This window comes from Homalodisca vitripennis, chromosome 7 (assembly GCF_021130785.1).
Source record: "Homalodisca vitripennis isolate AUS2020 chromosome 7, UT_GWSS_2.1, whole genome shotgun sequence".
In the NCBI taxonomy this organism is placed as follows: Eukaryota; Metazoa; Arthropoda; class Insecta; order Hemiptera; family Cicadellidae; genus Homalodisca; species Homalodisca vitripennis.
In genome coordinates, this window is record NC_060213.1 from 140997638 (window position 1) to 141018404 (window position 20767).

Consider the following 20767-nt stretch of genomic DNA (forward strand, 5'->3'; position numbering starts at 1 on the left):
AACAGTCACAGACAGGATTTGAACCTGCACTATTTCTAACTCAGATCCAAAGTGATGTCTTAGACCACTCAACTAACATCATCATAACTACTCACGTTCCCATCTCCTTGGCCACGGTCTTGGTGAAGGCCTCTACCGCTGCCTTGCTGGCGGCGTAGTTACACTGTCCCATGTTGCCGGTCTGACCCACCACGCTGGCGATGTTCACCACTGAACCTCCACTCTTAGCCGCGACCAGAGCCTGGCAGACAGCCTGCGTCATTGTGTAGGTTCCCTGCACCGAGCGTACATAGTGTCATTATCTGCTAACATAATAGACTGGCAGGATAACTTTCCGGCTAGGATTTTTTAGGACAATGCAGAAGGTTTTTCAGAAAGAAGTATGAGACTAAAGAGCAAACCACATTGTGTGTTGGGGTGGGGGGGTAGGATGGTATGAAATAAATAATAATATTCTAAGAAAATAAATTATAAACAATGGGGGGGGATTGGTTTTGAGCATCTTCATTCTTTGTCATCGACTATTTTTTTTATCCCTTCTGACGAACATGACTCCAGATTTTAAGAGTCAAGTCTGCAACAGCATCAGATTTCTGATGCTGCACGTAAGAAGGAGGTGAACTGGAGCTAAATTCAACATTCACATAAAAATAAATGAATTTTAAAAGTAATAAAATAATTTAACTGCTGTGTTTCAAACAAATTATATATTGCTATTTTTTATTTTTCAGGACTTTTAGCAGGAGGGGTTCTATGCCCTCAGAATCTTCCCTTTTAGTTACACGACTGCTGATAAAAGTCTGAATGATGGAGCTAATTTCTATAATAATAATTTAGTAAATTTATGTTATCACAAATGACAAATTTTTATAAATTTATTGCAAGAAAATAAAGTAAAATTTATTTGCTAGTGTTATTTAATAATTGAATTGAAAAGAATGGTAAAAATTATCTTGATACTATTAATATGAAACGACACTTTTTATAACTGCACAATCATCTTAAAAATACATTCCAAGAAAATGGTCTTGACCATATACAAAAATACTTACGGTCACATTAACATCCAGCACCTGAGTGAACTGGTCCAAGGACATCTTGAGAAGGAAGGCATCCCGAGTGATCCCAGCTGAATTGACTAGGACAGTAGGCGGAGCCGAGTATCGGGCGAGGATAGTGGGTACGGCTTGGCCGACTTGGGTAGGGTTGCTGACATCCAACTGTAGAGGCATATGCTCCTCCCCTGCAACAGTGATAAATTCCTTATTCATGGACGACGATGTGTGAATTTTGTGTGAAGTCATCATTCACTTCTCAAAAATGGAGGTAAGGAGCAACTCAAATTTTTTATATGGGATAGGTCAAGTAATTGCTCAAATTAAATATCTTGGTGAGGCATTACTAACTTTAGAAACCCATGATCAGGACCATTAACCCTACTAGTGGCAACAATGTGATAATCAGGGCATTTTATTGCTTTTGCAGTAGCATCACTTGATTTTCATTCCATGTAACACACATCTGGATGACATTTAGTACATATAACAACAACACATCCTTTATGATTCACAAACAGTTGATGATCCAGTGATGTCTTTATTTCTTCTAGAACTGAATATCACTTGATTGAGAATCATTGTGAAATCGCTTATCATTTGAAATTGAAGTATTCTTGTTTGCTTGCATCAATGTTCCAGCGAGGTGTAATGATGTTGTAAAAATTGTTTTCACATCAAAATAAATGGTTTATTACTATAACTGTTGTTTTACAAGTATTACAAAAATCATTTTCATTGTGATTTTGATATTAATTTATTAATATTTAAAATATTATGCATAGGCCAGTGTAGACACCTAGGTGGTGTCTTTTTTGGGGTTCTGACGCCTTGGCTCTAAACGTATTTTTCATCAGTCCTGGTTAACACATAAGTCACAAAATAATCATGCTAATATGGATATTATCTGCCCAATAATAATAGATCTAGACCACCCATTTGACTTATTGCTTCCATCCAAGAGCTTTGCCAGCTCACATTCACATTGGACTGAAATCAAGCTGTGATGAACCTTTGATATTACCAAATAAAATTTTGTTAATATTGTTTTAAATCACAACCCATTAAATGGTAATTGCTGAATACCATTTTTATCATGATACTATGTCCTTTTGGGTCCGATTGGGATGATTGAGCTTAAGTTGCATATTTAGAAGATAAAATGTTGAGCCAAATTTTGAGAAAACATAAACATAAACAACAGTCATTATAGTTTTTACACACAGTAAACAAACTTGAAATGTTATTGAGGAAATATGGATAAAATAATAAATGAATAAAATATAATCTATTATTTATATAAATTTTGAAAAATTACTGTTTTCATTCACTAACATTTATTTGGTTTATACAATTACTGACTAATATTTAAAGACTACCGGAACACTTACCTACAATTACTTGGGCTGGGAAAGTTGAGACAGGAGAAGGATGAGAATGAGGGAGGAGGAGGATAAGGATAAGTTTTCCTGTGTCAATCAGCATTGAAGAGAAGTTGGTAGGCCTAAACCAAAATACAGGTACAACAAAATAGATACTGCTTTTAAAACTACAGTAATAGATTTTATATATTAACCCTAAAAAAACACATGTTGCATTATAGGAACCCAAACATAAGTTATCTAATATTTATGCAATGCAGTGTTGTATCTCAACAAAATACACAAGGTGGTTCCTGTCTCAATGTATCAGTAAACAAACATAGTTGAACTCACTGTTTTAATAATAGTCATGTATTTGCATAAAACAATGCCGTATCGTCTTTTTACGACTTGTATTGGTGTTTTACAATTAAAAGTAGCTTATTTAAATTCCGCAGAGTTCATCTCTGATCAGTTTACGAAGTCTAGTTGAGCCAATACAGTAAAAGTACCACTTAAGTCTAGCAAAATGAGTAATTATTATCTCTGATCAGTTTACAAAGTCTAGTTGAGTCAATACAGTAAAAGTACCACTTATGTCTAGCAAAATGAGTATAAAAAACTTATTCATACATTGCAAACAATTTTCACAAACAACTCGTGCTTTTACAGAATTTTAATATGTGTATAGGATTTGAATGAATAAAAACATTTTGAATAAATTCGAATAAAATCTAGATAAAGAATATAGAAACCCGACTCTCACACATCAGAAAATAGCCGACTTTGTTCACCTTGCATAGTGAATGATTTGAAAGGATAATAGAGATAATTTTTGTTTGTCACTATCCAATAATGTAGCCAGTGAAAAATTGGGGGAAGGTTGTTAAGACAAAATTGGAGTGCCTCCTTTGGAAACATTAAAATTGTTGAAACTTTTAAATTTAAGAAGCAGAGTAATAGTGAATTTTACACAAAGTTTTTACGTCTTTGAATAGGTTGTATTGACGATTGATATTCATAATTTTTTTGGCACTGCTTTAGTAGGCTGTGTAAGATTAATAATTAAAATTTATTTGACTTATACAGTAATGTAATCACAAATGCAAAACACAGTACATAGTATAGAATTACTATTTACAATATTTACATCTTGTTTTTCATGTTCCATGAAAAAAACAATCAATAGCTTTATCATTACATCGCTTTATTACGGAGAAATGTATACTGTTCACTATTACTGCATTACAATACTTTTCATTTGTATGCTGACAGAACGACTAATGAACTAACCAAACAACATGTATAGAGCTACTCGCACTACAATGCTACTGAGTAGTAAGAGTAGATAATACTGAGCAAGCACAAGTTGCATGACAAAGAATGACTAGCATCAAACAATAGTTGGTGAGTTTGTAGTTTGACTACCACTACTTACACATCGCCTTCTGCACACCTGACTAAGGGCCTGTTGACCTTGACGGTTCAGGGTTAGTGCTCGTCTGCTCTATTTCCAATGCACACTTTTGTGTCATAACGCAAATAGGGCTTGTAAAGACAGTGATAGTAAAAAGAACTCAGGCTTCAAGAGGGTGTATAGCAAAGTGATTTTAAACTGATTTGGTAATAAAGTCAAAGTAAGGGCAATTATAGTAGTACTGAATTATACAATAATAATATTTGTTTGCTAAAAAAGTAATTGAAAAGGTTAGAGGGAGTCAGGACCCCTTGGATCCCCTCGCTGACTACGTCCTTGTCACTATCAACACATGGTAGCATCTTCAGCTCGACGCACAAATGGCTGGAGGCGTAATAGTAACTAAATTGTTCCTTTTACAAAAGCAATGCTTAGAAAACGAATAGGGCTAAAAATACAACACAAAAAATTTTGCAATAGCTGAAAAATTTTTTAAATTTCGTATATAGAACTATTGGTTGAACAGGCTGACGGTAATGTTCCTAGCCATCAGCACAGGCTGCACCATTAGAAGTAGTACTGCCTCACGCTGATAGCAATCAACAAAAAAACATTCCTCCAGATAGTACCAGGGTAGTGAGTGCAAGATCAGTAAAATATAAAAATTCTGGAGAGTATGATCACAAACCCAAGCTCACAAATAACCATAACGTCCTACATAGTAAAACTCATAGTAACATTGTGTATTTTTCAAATACATGAGAGAAGTAAAATCTTTATTTAGTAGTTATGCACATCACATAACAACGTAAACATTAACTTTAAAATTGTAGACTTGTCTCTCTTTACAGTACATTACACCAATCCAGTATGACCCCTTGCTTAAAGGAGGTGTACTGGAGACGCAGTGCGGGCGGACTGTGGAGCCCTGAGCGGCGACGAGCCAAGCGAGCATCTGGCGGGCATGCGTGCCTTCTGTCTTATTTATGCACTTTTAATAATATTACAATTTCTGGTAAATTTCTTCTAAAATTTAGGGGGGAGATAAAACTGACTTTCAAATATTAGGGGGGGATGGTGCGTCCCCCATCTCCCCTATGGCGGCGATGCCCGTGCTTCTAGTACAGACAGCAAACAACAGGAAATCAATATAAAATCTCAGTCCAAACACTATCAATGAACAGAAAATCTTACTGTTCAAAACTGCGCTAATTAGTGAAAAATTCCAAAAATGTTTACAAAATAAAGTGGTTTGTGAACATAACTGCTGTATTTTATTATTTATGTACATAACTGGGTTCTAATACAGTACTTGGACATCAATTGGATGACTTCTTTTAGACTGTCTTCACCAATAAACAGTTTCAAGATGTGGCCATTCAAAGTTTGGGAAAGGAATGGTATTACTCTACACTATACACTTATGCACTATAGCGCAAAACAAAACATTTTTTTAGAATTCTCAGGTTATTTACAATAATGTTTGTTTCCTACATGTCTGTTGATATCTCATAAGATATCCAGATAGTGTACGTACAAAAGTTCAAGTAGTATAAAACATTGGAGGAATAAATGTAAACACGAAAACTACCGTACTTCTTAATAGCTACAGACCAAATTTGGTGCGTAGACAGTATTTGTACATAGCTTGGATGAGTTCAAGAGCTAGTCTTAACCAATTTCAAGATTGTGACTATTTGCATTCAAGCTAAGATTTTGTCTCGGCTTACTGTCAACTTAGGCATTTCGAGATGAGGGCCTCTGTGAAATCTATCTTTTATCCTACTGAACCGTAAAGGATATTTTTATTCACATTCTATAGAGATAGAACTAAAAAATAGTGAAGCAATTCTATTACTACCAAATTTTCAGTCTATAACATACCATAGTAAGAAAATATTGAAGGTGATAACATAGTTATATACAATTCAATTCATTTTATTGTGTTCTTGCTGAATATGTATTTATAGAGGTATTGATTTTGTTATAAACCTTATTTTTTATTACCTAATTGTTTATAACACTCACTCACAGCTTAGTTTTATATTTAAAATCTTAAACTGTTTAAACATAAACTAAGCTATTTTTGCTTTTTGTTACTTTCCGCAGGGTGTAAATAGATATTGGCCTATAGTTAAATTAATCTTACCTTACCGGTCAAGAGTGACACAGTTTTCTCTGCAGTTTTGAAGTCGTAGTCAGAAACAACAACTTTAGCACCTTCTCTTGCCATCAACAGACAAACCGCTCGCCCAATTCCACTCCCTCCGCCTGTAAAATATAAGTAGATTGTTTTAAACTTACGTATGTATTATTTATATCCTGAGTAACCTTGTATACTTAAGATGCAAAATAAATGCACTGTACACTACTTTGTAAAAGTGAAATTTTTCTATATCCTAAAAAATTAAACTTTGTTTATTTGTTTTTTACTATTACATATAACTTACAACTCTAAGCTATTTTATTTTGTAATCACCTCTGATATTTAAAACTATCACATCCACTCAACGCACCATTACACCTAAAGGAGTTTTTCTAATTTCCATATGAGAAAATTATGCTGACTGTGAACCAAATCATGATCTTTCCTTGACACTCTTAACAGTACCACCATCGTACTCAAACCATTTCTTCGCTGACCCCGAAAAAATTGGAAAATACTAGGAATCGTAAGTTTTAAATCAAGATGTATTATACAAAAAAATTTTACGTGTGCACTGTAGTGTTAAAACATAAAGAATTATCAAAGTTTTCTCTACTAAACAGGACATTAAACACTAGCACTAGCTTATAATTTGTGAAGTGCCTGATGATGGAATCTTTGATTCAGAAAGGCCTTGCACAAAATAAAAATTATATATTGGAAAATGTTGAATTTGTTTATACTAGTGATAGTACGATAAACTAGCACTAGCATTTATTTATTTCAAACAGTAGGCTGATCTATTTTGTATAGTTTTCACAACAGGTACAACATAGATCGAAAGCACTTTATAACCTATTAATTATTACATGTGAGAAACAATACAAACACAAAATGAATACTTAGGCAAACTTACACAACAAAAGGCATAATTAATCTAAGGCTGTTAATAAAAATATATGCACAGGTGCTGAAAAGACATTACAATGATTGCCTGCAATGGTAAGGTTTTTTGGCACGGAATTTTACAAGTGTGTTGTAATCTTTTCGTATATAGAGAAAAGATTGCAACACACACACGTTTGATCACATGTCTCTGTCCGCAGTGGTGGGCTGCAGAAACACAATCGCTAACTACTGATTCACAACTGAAAGCGGACCAAATGTTCACTGGCCCCACATGTTTACAAGACGATGCCGTTGAAATATTGCAAACAAAATTTATGTGCGCAGAGCAACATGTAGTATGGAAATCATAGGGGTGCAAGCTACAGAGAAGAGCCATATTGTTTATAAACACAATTATTTATTACATTCTTTTTTAATTACAGTAAACAAAGCAACGTCAAAAATTTAATAAGGTTGTTTAACTATTTTTATATGATACTTTGGTACTTTGGGATTATACCGACCACACCAGTATGAAGAACACAAAAATATAAATTTATAGAAACAAACATGATAGAACGAAAAAAACAACTCTTTAATTACAAAATTACAAACTTACAAGCATTTCCAGGTATTGTGATCGGTATTGTTGTCGCTGTTATCTTATCTTTCTCGAGAATCCCGATTACGGCAGGCCGCGCGGCATCACATGATTTACACGGTACATAATTGCCTTTCCATTACAATTCAATTTATATTTCTGATCAGCCCCTCTAGAATGTGATATTTTACTGATAGGTACTATCTCGAGGGATGTTTTTCTTTCGTCGACATCAGCGCGGGGCAGCACCAAAGGTGCTGCCCCGCGCTGATGGCCGGAGGCACTCGCATTTTGGGTGGCGGAGTGTGATCAAGAATAAAAACAAGTTTTGAGTGTTTTTTCAATAAAGAGTTTAGTTTTAGTTTGGTAATGTTTGTTTTTATTGAATTTTTGTATTTGGAGAAATGTAGAGCTAAAACACGGAAGTACAACAAAGCGACGCACCAGCTGAACGGGCGGCGAGACTCTGCAATCACGTTATCTACTAGACCGCTCGACTTTGACCTCTGTCTGAGGATGAGGAGGGGTTTGCGATAAGACAATTCCTGTTTTATATTGACGAAATATTGTTCTACGCTAATCTAGTAATCAGTAGAAGCAAAATGTCAAATAACGATTCATGTCTGGGTGTGGTCGGTATAATCCCAAAGTACCGATACTTTTTTATAAGATTATAAAATATGATACAATTTGCAACTTTGTCCGTTTAATCTTGCTGTATCTCTAATAGTTTTCAAGATCCCTTCACTGTGCATAAAATTTGGAATATACTGTACATTTTACCGATCAACTAGAATTGTTATCCCTGACTTCACACGTTTTAAAACAAATGGTGTGATGGTTTCAGCATGTCTTATGTTGTTCGGACACATTTACAATTTTGAAATGTAACATCCGATAGATTTGGAAACTGGCACTCAAAGGGTTAATATTGACCAATTATTAAAGACACCATACTTTGAAATTAGTATCACTAATGATGATTAATTGATAATGAGGGAAAATCTCCCTTGGGTAGGCTGAATGGTTCTCAAGTAGGGCAATAAGCTCTCAGGCAGGGCGGTAGGCTCTCGGGTATGTGAGAATGTCAGGTAGTTAGGTTAGATAAGTTAATTTGTAAGTTTATGAACCCAATAACATTTGTTTAGTGTTATTCTCATAAACTACTTTTGCAATGAGTTTATATTGGAAAATATAAGTATTTTAGGTCTGATTAGGAAAATTAAGGCATTTTCCAAATTAGGGACTGTCCCTAACTATTCAATGCTAAATCTTACTTTTCAGACCCCCGTCCCCACTTATATGGGATTTGCAATGATAATACGGTACAAAATTAGTCCCTCATTTATCAAATCAGGGATATTTGTGATTGGTAATTATTTACTTTAGCCACTTAGCCACACTATTTGTCAAAATTTAAATAGTAAAATAAATGTATAGGATATTAATCAAATAGAAATAAAAGGGTGGAAAGCCTAAATAATAACAGAAATTACAATGGAATACCACTGGCCATCATTACACGCTTCAGTGGCACCTTTAGCGTCACCCCGCCATTCTAGCAAAAAAAAAAGAAAAAAGTCCTCAAGATAATACATAAATTCTAGCCCAGATCACGTGAGCGCTCAGTTAATCAAAATTGGATAAATTTAACTCGTTCACAATGCCAGCTTATCTCTGTACTTTTTTATGCCAATGAATTTTTCAATAATAATGGTACAAAACTGTAATCTTTTTTATATGTTAAACGACTAAGCATAACGAGAAATGTATCATTAGGTTTCGCAGTTTGTTACACAAATAATTATTTCAAAGATTTTTTCTATTTTTCTTCATGTAACCCAAGGGGTACCTAAAAAATTGATTTACCTTGAAAATTAAGCAATTGTGCGCCCAACACGATACACGATACTCTAAGGTATATATTTAGGCTCAGGATCACATTTAATTAACCACCAAGACAGGTAATCAATAAAACACATAGCAACATGTATCCCATCTGGCACACTTAACACACTGAACGAAAGCCCAGTGTGTACATAATCGGATACACAACGGCAGTTTTGAAAGATCGCATGTACACGTTGTCGTGAATGTGTTAAAAAAAATGGGGTGTCGTAGTACTTACCCCAAATCGGGGCGTAAAGAGATTAATTATATATTGTAACCTATATTTAATATTTTGGGCAATAAAGCACACCAGTAACAGTTCACCTGGAGGGAGGGAAGGATCATGAAAACTTTTCAAAGATGACTATACTAATTGAATAATATTTTAACTAACAAAATAGGGTAGGGTACGATAAGCGGACCCGGTTTTTTATATCGAAATTGGCAAACGATACTACTTAATCATAACCATCGATATGATCAATCGATACTGATTAATTATTTTGAATACTCGTACTCTACCCGAAAATAATTCTAAATATTGTCTTTGTTACAAATCTAAATAGCTATTTTCAAGCTATTCAAATAAGAAACTATGTTTAATTTATTCATAACATTAACTTAATTGTCACTGCATTTAATATTAGAGTAATGTCCTTGCCAGCAAAAAAGGAGCAGAACTAGTAGAGAATATGCAAACATTCAGTTTAACACTGACTTTATAGTATAGGTTAAGTACCAACCTGTAACAAGCGCTAATTTCCCACTCAACATTTCGAAGAAAAAATGCGTTCAATTATCAGCTTATACCCTATAAATCTGGCGAGAAATGTATGTGTAATAAACCAAAAGCGCTCTACAATAATAGGTTATCACATTTCTTATCAAATGTTTGTTTATCTACATAAACATTTAGTTTTATTTTCACTGTTCACTCTATCATTCCAAAGTCTTGTCTACATCATCTGGCCAACCTTTTAACCATGTAGCCTTTAAATGACGAATTTCTTAATCCATCTGAGAACATTCTAGGAGTATCCTCGTTCTTTCACTTCACGCCAACTTAAGACAAATCAATTTAATTTTCACAGAATAAATAATTATTGAGTATAAAACATTTAATTTTCTAGAATTGTTTAGCATACTAGAGAAAAAGACAAATAGAGAAAATAAGACATGTGGGTTCAAAAACTAATCCGTTCTGTTCCAATAAGGGAGTTACTTCTATTCTTGATAAGTTTTTTTCAGGTAGTTAAAACCATTGCATCTGATACATTATCATTTTCTTTGTGAGTAATAAAAATATAAATTTAACATGAAAGATATCTGGACAGAGCTTTTTTTAAAGTAAGCTACTTTTCATATTCTTTGTCCTTTAAACCGTAAAAATGCAAAGTTGTTTCAATTTCTAAGAAAACAAATGTTAATATTTATCTATTACGTAATGTAACAATAAAGCTGAAATCCCATTGGTATATCAATTTTATATTTTGCAATTATAGTACTGATGCGAATAATTCAGTCCAAAATCACTCTGGCATTGAGGATTTACTTCTGAATTGATGGCATGAAGTAAATGGTGTATATGTGTTAATGTTTCACTTCAGTCATGTTTTTGCATACATGAGTAAGTGTATATTTTATATAATAATTATGCTTGTAAATATAAATTTGGTATAAAACATTGACATGGGACACAAGATTGGAAATCTGCATTCTTCAGAAGACATTACACAAGACTTAAATGTAATTTTAATTGCCTTGAGGGGTATTAAACGTAAAAATGCATTAAATTTTGTTATTTTAGTTGTTGGAAGTACGTTTCTTCCTAAAAATAACACTGTTCATACATTTTTAATTTTGGACATTTCTAAGGATTTTAATTTTTTAAATATAACCGTACTTATGCGTTTTTTGCCCATGAAGAGGCAAAGTGGGTTGAGTAATTGAAGTGATTCACTTGACAATTGAGCCACTTCACTTGGAATTATTATTATATTTGGCTTTTGTTCAGAGTATTTTCTTTTAAATACTCTGAACAACCAATGTTTTTTTTCTTCTTACATGTGTTGGCTACCCTGTCTAAAACAGCTGTCTGCAGTGAGGAGTAAATAAATGCTGGTGTAAATCAACAATACAAAATATGTGAATCAATTTGCTTTCTGATGGAAAACCGATCAAAGGGTCTGGAAGACTCCTAGATAAAACAATTGATGAATTGCAAAGTTATTATGGAAATGCAATTAGGAACAATGTCGATAACTTAGAAAAAGTGAAGAAAGCTGTATGGGTAATTTATTTCTACCATCTATCAACTGAAAGTAATCCCAGCTACAGCTGTAACTGTAGATTAGCCCAAGCAGAAAATAAAACTTACAACCACAAAAGGACCATCCCCTTAGCAGTAATAGAGGCCATAAAGCCTACTTTTCAAGCTTTTTCCCATCCTGATTTGCTTCGGAAATGTGAATATAGCAAAACGCAAAGCGTTAATGAATCAAAACACTGGGTTATGGACAAGAATTCCAAAAAATACCTTTGTAGGAAATAAAAATCTTGGAATTAAGAACTAAGATGCTCTGCTAACACTTATGATGGGAACATAAACAGACTACAAGTTTTAAAAGCACCAAGACTTTGTGATTTTGGTTTAAATGTAACAATAAATGTTTGCTGCATTATAAGATGCGGATGACATACGAACCCATAAAGTGAATAGAGCAACCCGAGAGATGACCAGAGTCTCCAAGGTGCAAAAGAGAAGGAAGATGTTTGCTGAAAGTGTCGGTGGGGAGGGGGAGGGGTAATCAGTATTTTTACTCTTGTAAATTACATTGGAATTGTAAATAAAGGTTTGTTTCAGTGATTACCGAAAGTTCCATTTTTTTCAACATTAGGTACCGTTCAAGATATATCTTTCAAGTGTTTACAAATTGTTTATTGTGGCATGTAAAAAATTCAAAGAACCAATTATTACTGTTATACCTAAGTAAAAAACATAAAAGAAACACAAAATTAAAATAATTATGAAAAGCTAAAAATGGTATGGAATAATTGTTATTTTTTATGTTGAAAATATAATTGGTTCACCATAACTTGCTGAGGAGCGTAGAAAAATCCTGTAAAAAGTTCAACTCTTTATCTCAAATAGGTGTACCTAAATTTAGGCTTTTTAACATGGGCTATAAAGGAATGTTTAGCCCTCCTTAATAAGATCAATTAAATAAAATGTAGGAAATACTGAAAGGTGGCTTATAACATATTTCTTAAGCATCTTTATTGTTTACGCAACTAGATGTTGGGCTGGTTAACACTTACACAACAGAATTCTATACACACTTGCCCATTTAATATAAAACTGTTTCCACCTTATAATATTTTTGTGACCCAAAAAACATACATGAGTTAGTTATAATTCTTATATTATGTAGGCTATGTACTTACAACTTGAAGCAATACATTACAATCTTATGAGTGACGCGTTTAGCACGATTACAGCATTGTCAAATGCACATTAAAATATATAAATGAACGCAGTAAATCCCAACATACAAACACAACACTGAATTAATTAATTTAAACTACGCCTTGGTGGGTCTTTTAGGTTAAAAAAGTTAAAAACTTGGAGGAAGACATAACAGAACGGACGAGTTGCACAGACTATTAATAGTTGATTTGTTCGTGAACACCTGTTCAATGCATCTTTATCTTCCTCGTTATCAGCTAGGTCTCGCTCGAGTCGACCGCTTTGTTCGTTTTCCTGTTATTGTCCTGTCATAAATAGAATAGTTCCTAGCATAGGCGTATCTAGAATAACCTAAAGAGGGGTTACCACTAGAAAATGTCGTACCTCCCAGGCAAGCTGGCGTACGGGAGCCCTCCCCCCCACTACACACGAAATAAGTTAAATGCTAATAATCAGAGCTGGATTTACATATGGGCTGAATGGGCTATAGCCCAGGGCAGCAAAATTTTGGTAAAAAAGTACAAAATAAATTATTCGAAAAGTATATTTCGAAAAATATGTGAAAAAAATTACCTGTAATGAATTTGTAAAACATAACAATTTGTAAATTGGAATTGTTTACACAATCATTCCCTTAATATATTACATTTATTTCGTATTTTACATATTTTTTTTAAAATTTGCCAGTTGATAAATGTTGTGATATATCATGTTGTATGGTAAAAACAATAACTGCAACTATAAGAAGCGTTACTTCAATGTTGACAATTCAACCTATTTTATTTGAGATTTATTACAAGCTTAGCGTGGCCGCCTCGCTGCCGCCGACGTCGCGTCAACCCACCGCGGTACCAAGGTAAGCCTACATGGTTGTTGGTGGTGGTGAGGGGAGGGGAGGGCGGCAAATTGTGGATAGCCCAGGGGCGGCAAATCTTCAAATCCGCCTCTGCTAATAATATTAAAACATTGTAAGTTTGACAACCGTCTGAGAGCATATTATTATTCTTATTTTATGCTATACAAGAACGGCAAACATAAGCAAAAATTTACTCTTTTGGAAACTGCTCGATAACAAAAGAATTTAAAAAAAATTATGCCGCTTCAATGAGAATAACAAAGGCTCGGGAAAATGGTTATATCTTAAGAGCTAAGAGACACATCCTTTTACGTAGGATTTGTGCGTTCTAATCTGGGCTTTCAAGATACATATCTTTTACATATATATATATATACAGGGTGTACATAAAGTCCTGCACGGGTATAATATTTTCTAAACGATAACAGATAAATAAACAAGATTTGGTACATCAATACTACACCTAAAAATCTACTTTTTGAAGGAACTATCAGTTTTCTGTAATATCATGGGGACGTCCCACAAGGAGTCAGAAGGAAATCTTAAATAGGAGCATAGGTCAATATGGACATCATTTTTAAAGGGCTTATCTAGCAGCAGAGTGTAATGCCGCAAACCGCACTCAAAAAGATTGATCCAGTAAAAAATGGCGGCTGTTCAAAGATTTTACTTGGTTACATTTTATTAGTAGCCATAACCCCAGTAAAGCAAAACATGCAACCAAACGAATACTGCAGCTAACTACTACATTATCTTTGTCAGTTGTACAGAAGTGAATTATGACATTAGTTATCCTCAAGGGTTACAAATTTGGTCCTAATATATTGATAACGGGGAAAACCTGATAACAGTAACAATTAGAAATCTCAGCGACCTATGACGATCGGAAACACTTCCTGTTTTCATAAAGTGTTGAACAGTTCTCCCTACAGTTGTTCTAGAAATTGGCTGCCTCTCGTGAAAGTAGTCATTAAATAAATGGCATGCTTCCTCGTGTGATCGTCTATACGTTCACGTTCGTCAAGCGACATAGTGTAGTTGAAGAACTACAAGCAATACGACAAACTCTTTTGTACTAAAGCGCACTGATAAAAATGGATGGACAGCACTACTAAAACAAGAAAACTAGAATAGCCTACTATGAATAGACTGGCTAATAGGAAAGAGTCCTAACTGCGACCCAAAAGATAAGAGATTTCTAATTGTTACTGTTATCAGGTTTTCCCCGTTATCAATATATTAGGACCAAATTTGACCTATGCTCCTATTTAAAGATTTCCTTCTGACTCCTTGCGGGACGTCCCCATGATATTACAGAAAACTGATAGTTCCTTCAAAAAGTAGATTTTTAGGTGTAGTATTGATGTACCAAATCTTGTTTATTTATCTGTTATCGTTCAGAAAATATTATACCCGTGCAGGACTTATGTACACCCTGTAATATATATATATATATATATATATATATATATATATATATATTACATATATTTTACTTTAAAATATAGGCGTGTATTGTATTACTTAAATAATATGAATTTGGTTTTGATGTTTTTTTAATTTCAGATCATGTCATCTCTGATAAACAATATTGGGATGTTTTAGCGTTTTTGTTGTTATTTGAATTCTTTTTTTGTAGGCCTTTATTTTATCCTGTATTAACTGGTCTGTAACTTCGATTTTATATTTGACATAAGATTGTTTATTTAAATATGTTTTAGATATTTTAAGAATTTAAAGATTTGTTAAGTTTAAGTTTAGTTTTAGTACAGTATTGTTGTATGCAAAATATACTCGTATTAGTTTATATATATTTGTACCATTGATTTTGTCATACACAATTAATTAATTATGTGTCAGTACGATAATAAAGTTAAGTGACCTGGGGTAAATATCGGGTTTATCAATTGTCGGTTTAATTTTGTTATGCAATTATTGGTTGCTAGTGTTATTTCCACTTATAACCCGCGTTTTTTTAAACGAATTCATTAAGATATATTCCAGATTTTTGTTGTACTGTATAAAGATTAAATAGATTAGGAGACAGAAATATATAGAGGCTATTTGTACAAGTGAAAATAATATTTTAATGGAAGAATTGCCGCTAGGAACCATCCCATTTATGACGGGACAATAATAGGAATACAAACAAAGCTGTCTTTTTGAACGATACGTAACAGATAACGAGGAAGATGCGTTAACCAGGGACATGTACATACATGAACAAACCAGTCCGTGCACGATCCTCAATTCGGCCGTAGTTTTATGTCTTCCCACACATTTTTTATTTTATTTTTTTAAACTTTTTTAACCTTAACGAACTGCTTAGGTGAACTTTTAATTAATTAATTTAGTGTTATGTGTTTTTGTGTGTAGGTGTACACTGTGTTTTTTAGTTTATTTATTTCAGTGTGCGTTTGGCAATGCTGTAACAGTGCGAACGCGTGACGCATAAGATTGTAATGGACTGCTTAACCGAGATTTGTATCAGCAATCCCAGAACCAGATCGAAATAGAAATCATTTATAATTAATTATAACGTACGAGATACTCATAGGTAAGAGAATTAAAAACCATAACATGAGTAACGCTTTTAGAAAGTGCAGACTTTATTCCGAAATACTTATGTAAGTTTAATTTCCAGCGAAGTAGGAATAAGTCTAAACACACCAAGACAGGCTGTGATCTGTAAGTTTCAAATTGAAGACTATTTATTAGTTTTTAAGTATAATTCTTATAATGTTGTTAGCATTATTCCTCAGCAATTGACAGGGTAATATTACATTAAAAATATAATAATTTTTAAGACCGCAGAAAATTAAAAATAGTTTTAAGCATTTTATAGTTTCTAAAATGCAGGATTTTAAAGACTTTACGTGTATACAAAGAAGCTATTGTATCAATCGAAAAGTTTCCGATTTCATGGCACTTAAATTAATAACGTCTTTTTGTAACAGAACGATAAATTGTATTTACAAAAATGGATGAATATTAATGCCAGCTTTGTATTCTGAAAAATTTTACTGTCCTCTTCAGAACTAGTGAGTGTATTTAATACATTCGTACCAGACACGGTTTGCTATCGGTTGGAAATAATGGTTGCAAACGAATTCACACATACTGCTTGCTTCGATGTTATCGTATACTTCTCAAAACTTGGAATGACCATCGTCTGGAAACCTTATGATATGCCGATAAAACTGTGAGAATAACTCGTGTACAATAACCTGATAACTTTATATTCATACCGTTTCTTTCTTCAGCGTGTAATAGATGAGATATAACTATTTCATTTTACAATTTTAACAACCACAATATTCAAACCGTAGGTGAATGTTTTACTTAAATAATCTCCGTCATCCTCATATGAGATAAGAAAAGATGTTTGCCTTGTCACTTGTTACAATGAAGAAATTGCAAAACAACGTAATCTATACTGTACGCCTGTTTCTAAGAGGATTCATGTTTCGTAAATGAAGCATTTCAGCCAAAGTAGTAAGAATCTCTCTTTTAGATTTTGTAAGAATTACGTACACGCAATTACGAAATGATGCGATAAACAAGGGGAGGGGGGGCCAAGCACATGAACTCTTAGATCGCCACTTAAACTTATCCATTTCCTCTTAGAAAATATCAATCGGGCAGTCGCGCCTTTCTTTCAAATTACCAAATTAAGTGTTTTGTAAGTAATATAAGTTAAACCATATTTTTAAACTACTTGCATTTAATAGTTTCCTTTTCGTTGTATTAAGCCATAAAAATATGTAGTTTTGCAATTATAAGTAACATAAGGGTTTAATAAATGAAATCAACAACTTAGACTTTTAACTAGCAGCTAAACATATAAAAGTTGGGATTTACTCAGTTGCTCTACACCATAACATGAACATTTACAAGTTTTTAACACAACAATAATATTTCATGTTGGTGCAAAAACATATGCACATCAAAGTAAGCAAATCAATTAATTAGTTTGTTAATAAGATCATTATCATATTATGAAATTTGAGATTGGCGCCACAGTTACATCCGGAAACTAGAACATCTCATTTCCGGTGAGCTAGGAAGTCTACACAACTCAAGAATAGTTTCTTTTATACTCTATGTTCGCTAACATAGAGTATACAAACGTTCGCTAACGAGAAGCATAGTCCTACGGAGTACACACGCCATCGTTGAACGCGATTTTCTCAATATAGAAAAAACGCTTCGTGTATACTTTCAAGTCTATAGACCATTTTGTCCTCGAGATATCATTCGGACAGACAGACAGAGAAATTACATTTTTCCAGTCTCTAGAGTAATAGAAAGTCGGGTTTAAAAGTGTATAAGGACCTTTTCCACTATAATTTGACTGCACTGTGACATACCAAAGATAAAAATCTCTACCAAACCCATTTCAATATTTGTTATACTATTCATTTCGTCCTCTCAGTACGGACAAATGAAAAATAAACAATCTAGGAGGCAGAAAAACGTACTAAACTAAGGGACAAAAAAGCTTAATTATTTCTTAACCAATATTACGTCTTGAGCTATTTTACTACGAGAGTAGCCTCTTCAGAAATATTATACAGAGTACAGGCTAATTGTTACTGTTAAGCATTATTCCCTCCTCCTCAAATGTTTTTTATCGTTTGACGTTAACAAACAGAATTGTCTGTCCAAAACCGAGTGATGGCAGACAATTTGTTTTGCATATGAACATAACCTGACTTTTCGTTTTAATCGATAGATGAATTTCTCCTAAGGAAAAAGTAATCTTCAGCCACGTTAGCTTTAGTTGAAATCGAAACAGGTGGGGATAGAAAGTAATAACAGTATCAAATATCAGATTGTGTCATATGTCACATACTTATAACCTTACACGGTTAAAACAAAGATTAGTTGTACCAGGGTCAGCCGTCTTTATCAGCCAAAATGGGCATTAAAATTATCTTTAGGACACTGCGATTTGACTACTACTGATGATGTTTTAAGGTTGTCACGATACAAAAAGTTATGAACTGTGGAAAATTGTATGGCTTTATATACAGGGTTATTCAAGATACTTGTATTCATGACTTGGACTTCCGCAAGGTTTAGATTTATCACAAACGTTTTAAATTGTATTATTTTTTAATAGAAGACCAAGATATTATCTCGTTTTAGTGACTTCAATTACATAAACATGGGTCCAGAAATGCTTCGTTAGCGAGTTACGGCTAGCGAAAGATTTCGTCCGTATTTCTGTTCACCGAATTATAACCATGTAAAACGAGGTCTCCCTGAAATTATGGTGAGGTAAATTAAGGAGCGAATTCGATCTTTTCTTGGGTGTTTTGACCTGATAAACATGTCCGAGAACTGTAAGACACGTCGTTTCTGAAAACCCATGTTTGTTATAAACTTTTTCATTATTTTTACATGTATAATTAGCTCCCACAGTTTCTGCACATTTTCCAACCAATTCTGTATATTCCTACCAATTCTGTATATTCCAACCAATTCTGTATATTCCTACCAAAACTAGCGTCGCCGACAATCAAGTTCTCTTGCAAGGGGACATTATTCAATTGATTTCACAAAACCCTGCTTGGTAGTGTTCCTAGTCGATGCATTATGTACTCACCTCCCTGACTTTTTCAACTAGCCCATTTATAGTTTTGAATCATAATTGACACGTACTCTAACACAATCCACTACCATTCGGTCAATTTAGTCGTAAAATTAATAAATCGCACCAAAACCCAATAACCTACAGCAACATCAGCGAGTGTAGGATAGAGCGGTGGGGGTAGTAGGGTGGTGGGAGGGGGTGGGAGGGAGCTGTTGCCGCGTCGTGTAGCACTCAGTTCATCTTAATCCGCCGTAAAGTAAGCATCGTGGGACATTGTAACAGTAATTGTAACACGATTATGAGTAACTGTTTTATGTCGGGAACACGTGCACGTAATTAAGCTCATAAACGTATTTTCGGTTAATCCTCAGTTTTAGGTTCATAATTTGATTGTTGAAAACTTGATTTTTTTCACACTAAATTCGTTATCGAAAATACTGCTAAACCGTGATTTATTAAGTAGGCACAGCTTTAAAAAATGTAAAAATCTATAAGACGTTACATCTAAATGAAATGGAATTATCGAGCGCAATCTAGTTATCGGAACTACAATCCAATCACATGGCTCTGGTTTCACGACCAAGTGAAGCTCGTGACGCTTCGTTCACTTATGTGATGAGATCTCTTCTACTGTTGCTCTTGATCGTTCAAGGTAAGTGTTGTGCTTGAGTACTGTGCTATTGTAAAGCTTCCAGTGAGATTGGTTTTGTTTAACGCCCCTTCGAGAGCATTGGTTCTCAATCTTTTATGGCGTGGGCTATAACATTGTAACACAGTGGGACAAGTTTGTGTTACAACAAAGTCTCACCAAGTGAATGACTAGTTTTCTTAGGAGGAACTTCATATTACTAGGTTTGAGTCAAGTATGACTGGTATAAAAAATAGTTGGAAGTAAAATGGCCGATAAGATTATTACTACATATTCTCCATCAGTCTGATGTAAATTCAAGATAACCTACTAATAGTCTAGGAATCAAATTGCACTGTATAACCACATAACCTGGATTTTTTTGAAATCGGTTAGAAGAACTTTTTCTAAGAAAGAAATTGATCGTAAGATAAGCTAATTTTGGTGGGGGTCGACATAAGAAGGTATTACTAGGGTTAAAAATATAAAATTATTATTTTTATCTCAGATCGTATTTTTCTTGACTTGACATAGGTACTTAAAACAACCGTGAGACACATAAATAATCGTGTTAAATCAGCGCATATAACCATATACAGACACTTGAAGTAGTAACTTTCAGCCTCTTTATCTAGCTATCTGACAATGATACAGCTATTCGTCCGTTTGTAATTCGCTTCTAAGTGTGTCAAGCTAAAAAAAATATAGTCGAAGAAAAAATTATGGTTTCTTATTTTTAAACCCTTTTGATAGCTTCTTATTTCAAACACCACCAAAACTATCATGGTTGGCGGTCGAATGAAACTTAAGGTAAATTTCTCTATGGATTAAAAATATCCAAATTGTGTGTTAAAACAATC

At 33.8% G+C, this 20767-nt stretch overlaps 1 protein-coding gene across 4 annotated transcripts in view; it reads right to left on the reverse strand.

Moving 5' to 3' along the window:
- Positions 1–20767, reverse strand: part of LOC124366435 (estradiol 17-beta-dehydrogenase 8-like) — a 132490-nt gene that overhangs the window by 3894 nt on the left and 107829 nt on the right. The window contains exons 1-4 of one of the 4 annotated variants that reach the window (XM_046822984.1): positions 12803–12992; positions 5988–6104; positions 1053–1243; positions 96–274 (exon numbers count right to left, since the gene is read on the reverse strand). In XM_046822984.1, the coding sequence (XP_046678940.1) occupies positions 96–274; positions 1053–1243; positions 5988–6066 (449 nt within the window). In that variant the 5' untranslated portion in view covers positions 6067–6104; positions 12803–12992. The other 3 variants (XM_046822983.1, XM_046822987.1, XM_046822985.1) reach the window with 3 other exon arrangements.